The sequence below is a fragment of the Etheostoma spectabile genome, chromosome 14 (genome assembly GCF_008692095.1).
Source record: "Etheostoma spectabile isolate EspeVRDwgs_2016 chromosome 14, UIUC_Espe_1.0, whole genome shotgun sequence".
Lineage (NCBI taxonomy): Eukaryota > Metazoa > Chordata > Actinopteri > Perciformes > Percidae > Etheostoma > Etheostoma spectabile.
Genome location: NC_045746.1, coordinates 3,204,072 through 3,214,427, shown reverse-complemented (window position 1 = coordinate 3,214,427; position 10,356 = coordinate 3,204,072). Strand labels below are relative to the sequence as shown.

General features: G+C 39.3%; 1 protein-coding gene across 5 annotated transcripts in view; it reads left to right on the top strand.

Moving 5' to 3' along the window:
• Positions 1-3,723, top strand: part of elmo1 (engulfment and cell motility 1 (ced-12 homolog, C. elegans)) — a 99,928-nt gene extending 96,205 nt beyond the window's left edge. For all 5 annotated transcript variants that reach the window (XM_032534950.1, XM_032534947.1, XM_032534949.1 and 2 more), the window contains 2 exons: positions 1,214-1,291; positions 2,248-3,723. In XM_032534950.1, coding sequence (XP_032390841.1) covers positions 1,214-1,291; positions 2,248-2,448 — 279 coding nt within the window. In that variant the 3' untranslated portion in view covers positions 2,449-3,723. The remainder of the gene's footprint in view (positions 1-1,213; positions 1,292-2,247) is intronic.
• Positions 3,724-10,356: the final 6,633 nt, after the last annotated feature.

Sequence of the window (10,356 nt, the reverse complement as noted above, 5' to 3'; positions counted from 1 at the left end):
TAAATAAAATAAATAAATCAGTGTCATCTACATCCACCGTCTTAAGTTGGCGGCATGGGTCTAAGGGGGACAATGTCCAGACTGAAATATCTCAACAACTATTATGTACGGGCATTCATGGTCCCTTCAGAATGATCTGGAATCATTTTTTTGATCCTCTGACTTCTCCATTATCAAGTCAGCATGTTAATTTGACCAATACTTTGTTACAGTACTTCCAAACTGATGTCATTCCCATCAGCCTCAGCTGTACTTTGTGTATAGCATGATAACATGCTAAACTAAGATGGTAAACATTATAAACATTATAACTGCATAACATCAGATTGTTAAAATTGTCAATGTGACCATGCTGAGGTTAGCATTTATGTCAAAGTACCACTATGCCCAAATACAGCCTCTCAGACACTAGCATGGCTTTAGACTCTTTTTATACAACCTTTTTGTTTGTCTTCTTTTAAGGGTTTTACAACCTATAACTTAATTTGAGGTTTTGAAAACTCTCCCAGTATTTGCTTTATGAACCTTTCAATGAATGAAACATTTATATTGAGTAATAAATGTCCAAATAAATGATAACTTCATCACTTCAGCAAAAAATATTTATATTTCAGCATCACATCTTTTTTTTTCTGTGCCTGATCTGCGACAAATCCCACAGCAGAACTACACCTTCAAGTTATCCCTCACTAAGTGCACCTCGGCTCCCTGACTCTGACTTACCTGCTGCCTTTATAAACTGCTAATTTCACGCTAATTGCAAGCAAGGCTTTTAATGAATTGCTTTCATGTGTACAAATGTGGCGTACGGTGTACCTATATTGTCCGCACACTGCATTAAAATAATTTCCTACAGTGGAGCATGGGAATACAGGCGGGAATACACCCAAATTCATATCACATCATATTCACAGCCTTCCCAGGCATTTTTCAATGGGGTTAGGTATTTTTTCTGTCATTTCTCTCTTTGAGCTTGCTGATACCCGATGAGTTGATATGCCACTGTTGTAACAAGACTTGATGAGAAGAGAGAGATTGCATTGGTATGGCAGCATTGTTGTGTAAATCTCACCTGTTCCTTCCTTCTTCTTTTTTTCGTGCAACTTTTTTCTCTTATCTCATCCCACGTCCTTCACTCTGTCACTGTCTGTATCATCTGCTCTTTCTCTTCCTCACTGCTCCCTCTCTGCCTTTCGCTCTGTCCTCTCTCCAGGAGGTGTTAGAGCTGGCCTTCTCTGTCCTCTATGAGTCGGACGAGTATTTGAACTTTATTGCTCCTGACAAGCATGAGGTAAGCCAACAGTAGCAGCCCTGCGGCTGTTGACAGTGTCAGAAAGAATGAAAACACAAAGAGAAAGTTTTTTTTTCACAAGTATACAACTATAGTGTACACATTTAAGGCATAGCTAGTGATGATACACAAATGTCTATTGTCTGACAGTGACTATATCATTTTATCAACCAACCCTACTTGCATTTAGCCTTTACAACTTAACTTAATTAACTTGAGACTTAACTTTTTTTAACTTTAAACTTAACTAAGCTTTAAACCTGAATGGAATGTTTATTCAATTACATTTTTAAATTAAATTAACAGAAGTTATTACTGGGCACTTTACAGTTAGAGTAGGTCTACAACACATTCTATAATTTGCAGAGCATACACTTAGTGTGGTGATGGCGAGGAAAAACTTTTAACAGGCAGAAACCTCACGCAGAACCTCCAGGTGGGCGGCCATCTGCCTTGACCTTTGAGTTTCCATCAAAGACTAGAAAACTATAATCATAATATAATGACTATAATGTCTGGCAAATTAAAAAATGCTGTTGTTTTTCATAGATTATGATGATATATTACATACTATACACTTCCTTCCATTATTCACATCGTTTTCTTGGTGCTTTAAATCAGAAACCTTTTTTAAAATATGTTTTTAGACATAGACGTTTGTATTTAAGACAAAAGAGAAGTTGTTGTCCCTGCTCTATTTCTCCTGAGTCACAGTGTACACAAACTTTCCTCCCTTTGTGGTTAGATTCTTTTATGCCTGCATCTCTTTGTAACAGGTGGAGTCTGTACGCTGTCAACAGGCTTAATTAAAAAAAAAAAAAAAAAAAACATTTCATTATTAATTATAGTTTGTAGATCTCTGTAAGTATTTAGTTTGGTGGTTATGACTTAAGTTTCTTTCTGCCAGTACCTGATTGTATTTTATTTTGTCTCTACCTCTGTCCATGTCTCTGCAGTACTGCGTGTGGACAGACGGTCTAAATGCTCTCCTGGGGAAGGAGATGACCAGCGATTACACCAAATCTGACATGGACACCCTGCTCACCATGGAGATGAAGCTCCGCCTCTTGGATCTAGAGAACATCCAGATTCCCGAGGCCCCACCCCCGATTCCCAAAGAACCTAGCAACTATGACTTTGTTTACGACTGTAATTAGACGAACGACCCCACAGGCCCAAACCCACCCAGCACCTACTGTTCTCACTGGACCAGTCCCCTTTTCTTATAAACTGGAACAAAAAACAAATGAAACCATATAATGTAAACAGTGAACTGTGAATCAACAAAAAAGGATTCATTAAACTATTTTCCTTTTGCTTCTCACTCGGCCTTTATAAGAGGGAACATGGTGCATATTAATAGACTTGCTGCACAAGGGGGGGACTCAAGTTCGTTGCAGTGTCATCAGGTTGCCATGAAGACAAGAAACCAGGAAGTATTTGTTGGGCCTGTCGTTGGGCATTGTGCGTCTTTTTCCTCATTCTCCTCCTGTGTCTGATGTTTGAGACATTCACTTCTTCTTCTCGACCAAGGCGCCCTCGGTCTTTTTGCTTGAAGATTGTTGTAGAAAAATGCTTAGATATTCAGCTTCCTTGTTGTCTTTTTTATGTTTACTTTATTGTTTTTCCTCAGGTCTTCTGTGGGGGAAGGAATGATAGTTGTGTAGTCCTGGAACAGGGAGGGACGGGGTTTTGGGTTTTGCCTTCCCCTTCCCAGCAGTATTTCCTGTCACATTCTTACTAACAGTATTTGTGGCAGCTAAATGTTTTCTAAGAGGCTGAAAGGAAGGTTGAAGGACATTTTAAGATGAATACTTCATGAAAATAGTCTCTTATATCCGCTTTGTCCTGCTATACATATACTGAAGACTGTTAGAATAAGTTGTTCCTCAAAACCAAGGCACTGTACTCCAGTACAAAGCCTTTCTTTTAAATATTTTAATGTTACTATCCCACTGCTGCTTAATGCATATTGTATACTCCTACACAGTGGCTTTGCCAAACCAACCATAAAAGCCCCACTATTGTCAACACACACACTCGTCTCTCCCTCATTTGAGTCTCTCTCATTGTAATAACTGCTGTACACAACATTCCTAAGCAATATTTTGAGCTTTTATTTTATTCATTTGTAAGATGGTCATAATTTAGGGATTTTAAAATTGTGAAACTACCTAGTAGTTGGTATTACAAATAAGATGTTAATGTTTTGGTTAAGGGAATTTGTCTTTTTGTGTGTTGGGAACTATATGGCCACAAAATTGAAAGTCTATGTATTTTTTTTAATTTAAAAACAGATCATGGTTGTTATTTCTAGTATGATTTATATATGTTCCCCTTCCTATTTAATACCTTCAAATGTTTTACTTTAGGATTTTTCAAAGCCCCTCAAAAACTGCTGTTTACATTAAAGATTGAAGAACTGTAACTACTTTTCCTTCTGTTCCTCTCTTCATTCATCAAGCACATGCACTTAAAGGATCCACATTGAACATTGAAGGTGAACGGTTAGTCCTTGATTAAGAACAGCAAGACCACACAACAGTATTTGGCATATGACTCAATATAGTGTACCTCAATAGTGAAAATCAACAGATTTTGAGTATGGTGTCATTTAGTATGGTGTGTCCCTTTAACAGTTGTTACAGAGTAACAGATGCTGTATAGATCAGGACTTTAATCATCCCAAAGGCAATTTTCTTGCTCATTTGTTACAGATAATCCTTTTTTTTTTTTTTTAAATCATTTTAATGTATCATCTGCTCGTTCACATGTTGTCACCCCTCCTGTGCATTTTCAAACAAGTTAATGCAGAAATGTTGTTACAGTCCACATCTAGATTGTCTTTGTTTAGCCGTTTGGCTTGGTTCAAAAAGCAAACGTTAAGCTCGTATTGGAAATCAGAACTAATCTGTAACCAGAGCTAGATGTTAAAATCACCTACTAAACTAAAGAAATTACACTACACAATGTAGACTTCAATCAAAAAAAAATTTTGTCCACTGCTAACAATAACTACAGTAAGCTAAGTTTACAAAAACAGATGAAACAAATGAAAACCAGTCAGTAGTAACGGGCAACAAAGACTCCAACATACTGAATTTATTGTTTGGTTACTGAAGGTGCTCTTTACACTCTTCATTCCCTTCTCCACCGTCCCATCACCTCCTCCAGTGCCCCAGGTTCATCTGCTTCTGTCCCGCTTGCACAGCCTGCAGGTGTCCCCTGAGCTGCTGCCGCTCCACTCAGACCAACATAAAACATGGCACTGGCCTCAACAGATCCAGACTAAATGTAATGGCATTTGATGAAAATTCCTTGGTAGCTTTATGTTGTGTCATTTTCAGAGCTGTCTTTTCTCAAAAGACAGTCATGCATTCAGGCTTCAAGCTCAAATGTCATCCTACATCTTTATCAAAGCAAAATGTCCTCCATGTAAATCTCTCCATTTAGCTTAAGTTACATTTTCTACACGTTGGGGCTGTTTGAAAAGGCTCTATTACATGTGATCCATAGAATATGCTCAACATCTCAATACTACAGTGAATGAAGCAGTCTTTGAATTATGAACTCAAATTGTTGTCAGATAAATCACTGCAAAAGCAGTCATTGTCAATTTCTATCTTTGGATAGAAATATGTCAAACAATTCATTTGACGACCTAGATTGAGCAAGGAACTGCCTTTGTTTTTCTGCTGAATATTTTATCTCAGTTTGGCTTTGTGTGTGTGTGCACACTTGGGTTTTGGTGCCTGGGTTTTCCCATTACATGCCTGGCTGTGTCGCAGGATATTTATTTCCTGCCACAGGTCGTAGCAGTCCCTTACTCCTCTTTGTGAGACACCATTTCCTGCTTGATGGCTCTGTCTTCCACCCAACCCAGGATCATCCACTGAGCTTCATCTTCAGGGGAAGATTGTTCACTCACATACGGATACTGATGCCCCTGTGCTCATTAGAAATGTAAGTCCGTTCCTAACACCATCTCTTGGGCAAAAAAGAAAACACTCTGCCTTCCATCCAGTCTTTCATTTACTCGCTCAGACACAAAACGCATATATGTCAACAGTCACACTTAAATTGCTCCATGGAGGTGAAGCTGTGGTATGTTGTTGGCGGAAACGTGAAACGGAAAACGGAAACGTGAAATGTACAGGCGTAAAAGAAGTCACATACAGTAACTGTTATATCATCAAGGAAGGTCTCAAATATCAGAGTAACATGACAATATGAAGCCAGAGATAGGAAAAAGGGATCGAAAGTAACTGGATACTTGCAAAACAAAAGAAAATTCAGACAAAAAAAAACAACCATTATGTTTGATATAAACCTTTGATACAATCAACTAAACAAGTATTTACTGCAGATCGAGGGGTGTGTGTGTGTGTGTGTGTGTGTGTGTGTGTGTGTGTGTGTGTGTGTGTGTGTGTGTGTGTGTGTGTGTGAGTGAGTGTGTGAGAGGATGTTTTACCAAATGGTAGGGTGGAGGTGGGATGTAACTTTCCTTCTTGTCCACACCTGCTAAACACACATTTGGCCACACACACACACACACAAACTCTGCAGTAGCCTACTATGCACACATATGCAGATATGACACATATCTTTGCTTGTTTTAAAGGGAGTAAAGCCAGTAGCACATGAAGCCTGCCTGAACTTTTTGTCAACTTTTTCTCAACTTTTGTTTGTGTGTGTGTGCATGAAAAGGAGAGATACGTCCTTAGTTGTCCTCATAACAAGTTCTCGAAGACTTCACACAGAGTATGTGACAGCAGCCGGAGGGCTGCAGCCAGCAGGGTGCAACTCCTCTCCTCATCCAGCAGGACACTATAATCAAATCAAATTAAGGCCTGAACTGATTATATGGGCACGCATTCTTCCACAGCAGGCTCTCAGACAAGTTGGCAAGGCATCCAAACTCTTCCACCTTCTGTCCTAATCAGGGCCCATCTAATAATGTTTGGGTCAGGGTCAATTCAGCCAACAGATAAACAAAAGACAATAGTTCAAATGGAAACTATTGACAGTGAGGGCTGTGGATTATAAGAAGAAGACATACTTTATTGATCCCAAGGGGGGTAATTACATTGTTACATTTTTGTTGTTGTTATACCTTAGACACATGCACAAACATGACCCCAAACATGCACTAATGTAGAGATGGCAGAGTTAGGGGGGCTGCCCACTACAGGCACCCTGAGCAGTTGGAGGTTCGGTGCCTTTCTCAAGGGCACCTCAGTAGTGCCCAGGAGGTAAACTGGCACCTCTCCATATACCAGTCCGCAATCCGTACTTGGTCTGTAGAGGAACTTCAATCGGAAACCCTCCGGTTCCCAAACCAAGTCCCTGCAAACTGAGCTACTGCTGCCCTGATTATCCAGGGCATTGCCTCATTTTTCATAGCTGTGAGTGTGAATTTCATGGAAAGTTATTCACCTTTTTGTTGGGGTGCTAGCATATGTGTCAGTGGCAGATAATATAACAAATACAACCAAATTTCCAATTCCGAACGTTTTTTGTTACATGGGTGGACTTATCCTTAAACCTTTCTGTATCTTGTGCTGGTTGTTCCTGTTTTTTCTGCCTCTATACCAACATGATGGTAGCATCAGACTTAAGGTGAGGAAGCTTCTGAACATGTAAACATGTTATGCTACATCTATGATGCATGATGCTATCATCAAAGCATCTTCAAAGTAAGGAAAGATTAAGGGGACACTACTAACAAAGACACTACTTGCTGCTTCTCATCTTCTCATGTCGACTGGCATGGCTCAGCTGTTCTCTGAGGGTGTTGTTCCAAAAAAGGTTTTCCTACTCATCATTTTTATTGACTTGTTTTCTTAGCTTGTTCTTTCTAACTCGCTCATTACTGGAGACATTTGTCCAATGTGGTCCATCAGAGGCAGCAGAGAGGAGCTCTGCTACACTGATGTTATTGATTACTGGAGGAATAGATCCATATCCCTTGTACATTATTATTCAAGTCACCCCAGAGCAGCACTCTTCAGTCAGTGTGGAGCAGACAGAACCATGCTGGATGCAGCATTTTCTACATCAATGTGACAGACAACTGTGGTGCTGAATAGAGCAGGGAGGTATTGATTAATAACTCAGATTTAGAACAAAGATACATCATACATCATACATTTGTGTCTTTTTTAAATACAAATAACATATAACTATTTTCTCAATCGGCTTGTCACTACGAACAGTATGGTTGTATATGAACATTACATTTTCCAAAGTTAGAACACATCTGGATGGATGTCTGTGTTGTTTTGTCCGGTCACTTCTCAATCGTTTGACGCTGATGATGTCACATACGTGTGAGCACCATTCTGAGTTTAGCAACTTTTGAATCAAAATCTGACAACAGAGAGATTGTTTGCTACACGATCCCAAGCCATTGTCCATCAAATTTTGATTATACCACACCCACAGTGTGAATTTTATTTAGTGTAAACTCTTAATAAAAAAAAAAGTAAAACGAACAAAAATATTTCTTATAAAATGAGTAACAGCAACACAAAAAGCTGCATGTTAACAGCTTAAATTTCCTGAGCAGTGGCTGTGGCACCTGTGGTCCTTTAGCAGGGAGAAATGATTGCATTAACCCAGACAAAGATCATGTCAGCAAAGTGGGAAGTTGTGATTTAGATAAACACATTTAACTTTGAAACAGATTTCTATGTCCACCCCGACAATTGCTTAAACTGAGATCTCAGCAATGAATCTGAAAGTCTTATCTTCGCTGGTGGTTGTGTGAATTGAGAGGTATTCAAACACACCAGGACTAATGTATTTCTAATGGACGATGAGAGGAGTCTGCCAAGATGCATTCACTCTGCATGAGTGAAAAACTTTTGTAGATTAGAGGAAATCGAGTTGTATTGCCAAATGTCAAATAGACGTATGTTGTTCCCTTATAATTCTTCACCTTGGAAACAACACAAAATTCTCAACATTTGAAGATCTGTTGTTCGAGAATTCACTCGATTTGCAAATGTCTAAATTTCCATTTTTTTCAGATTACTTTAAGGACTTTTTCCCTTCTTAAAAGCTGCAGTTCAAAGTGCATTCTCGACCTTTGAAACCAAACTCTCTATTTATATAGTTAAATAAGTCTTACCTCATTGTCAAAGTTTGAACAAGCTGTCAAAAAAATACATATCAAAAACTATGTGAACTGGGGAAGTATTTCATCCAGAACTGGTGTTTTTTTCTTTTAATTATGGGAGCTTGAATAGCCAAAGAACACTGGTGTCTGTATTTCTAAGATTCCTTACTTTTTTGCACCTTTTTCATATTCCTGTAGGAAACACAGCTGTCAAGAAGAAACAAAACCTAACGGAGCTAAAATGGTCCCACAGTCACCTGTCATCTCTGTGTCTCACTTTTTTTTTTTAAATAAATACATTTAAGTTAAATCCCACCACAGCTTTTTCTTTTTTGATGTCCCCTTTATATCACTAAACCACCTTCATCTTTCTTCTGTTTCCACACAGATGCACATCAAAATATTTTCTATTTTTGCTGAAGAGCAGCCCCAGCAAGTGAACATGTCATACCCAAGTCTTTTGTTCTCCTCTCTGTCACTCAGGATCTAATTCTGTTGGTGGCTGACACCTCTTGATGTCGTAAAAAAGACGGGTATTTTGTTGTAAACCGGATCCAATGAATTATGGCTTTGAAGAGCAAGAGCACCACTGAAGAGGGGGAGGTGATGAAGAGGAGACAACAAAGTAGCTTAACTCTGCATCGGGTGTCTGTGTTTTGACCGTAACGTTTGCTCTTGTAATTTCTCCTGAGTTTTCGAAAGTCACCACATGTTCTGCAGTGTTGGGTTTTGATAAGGAAGATGTGGGAGGAATTAAAGATGGATGGGGATGTACTGAAGACCACAGGGGATGTCTGTCTGATGCATTAATACATCTTTTATATTTCCCTCCTGCCAGCCCCACCCAAGGCTGCACCAAATGAAACAAAGGCCCGATGGGTGGAGGGACTGTCCTCCAGCCAAGTGACCTGATGATTTCAAGACCAAGTGAGAATCCCACTCCCAATGGGTGCTGCTCCCTGGTAAGCAGAGTTTCTCCTACAGTAATTAATAAGGCATCACACAATCAATATTGTTTTTACATGGCAAAATCCAACTCAAGCTCTTTTCTTCCTGTCTGCATGCCCACCAGACAGTCTCGTGAGACAGAAATTCTTCTCATCAAAGTCATTGATGTCACTTTTCTTCTTTTTCACTGTTTGTTTTGAAAGAATTTCCTGGAGCGACAGGTCTTTGTTTCTGTCTTCGTCCCATCACAGGTGTGTTGGGAAAAACGTGAAGGAGAGCTTGATAAAGGATGAAAACGAAAAGTCTCCCATTGGGCAACATTTTCATTTTGCATAGTGTGGGATTGACACAAGACTAAGGCGAGCCAAATGCAGCCCAGTGCGTCTATATTTACCACTGCAAACACCTGCCATTGCCAGTGTGTGTAGGATGACAGCAGGCATGGCGCTTCATTAGGAAAATATTGTCAAGATGGCTTGCTGCAACAGCCAAGGAACAGACTGAAGACTACGGTTGCAATCTCAGGTAAGACTCTCAGATGTTTAAGATGAACTGGGGGCCCTTGGTAAGAGTTATTGAGAGACAGAACCTGCAAAAAGCTTCCGTCCTAAAAGTTTAAAATGAGGAAAGATAAAAAAAAGAAGTGAGGCAGCCAAATAGCTTTAAAATCAGTTTCAATTTGTTCCTTGTCTTTCCCCGTCAGTAAATAGCTTTAGTTAAGTCCTGCATATGGCGCATCACATGCAATCTTTATAGTTTCTTTATTCCCTTTCTGTAAAATATGGGTTAGCCTAGAGCTTTTTCTTAATTTAAATAGCAAAAGTGAAAGTATAAACATTGTATACTATAACTATTTATGAGATTTTTATGGACATACTATGCAATTACTAATCAGACTGGACAGTTGGGTGAGAAAGGGGGGAGAGAGAGAGGGAAAACATGCAAGAAATCGTCACAGGTCGGATTCTGCGTCGAGGTATAAACCTCTTCATACATG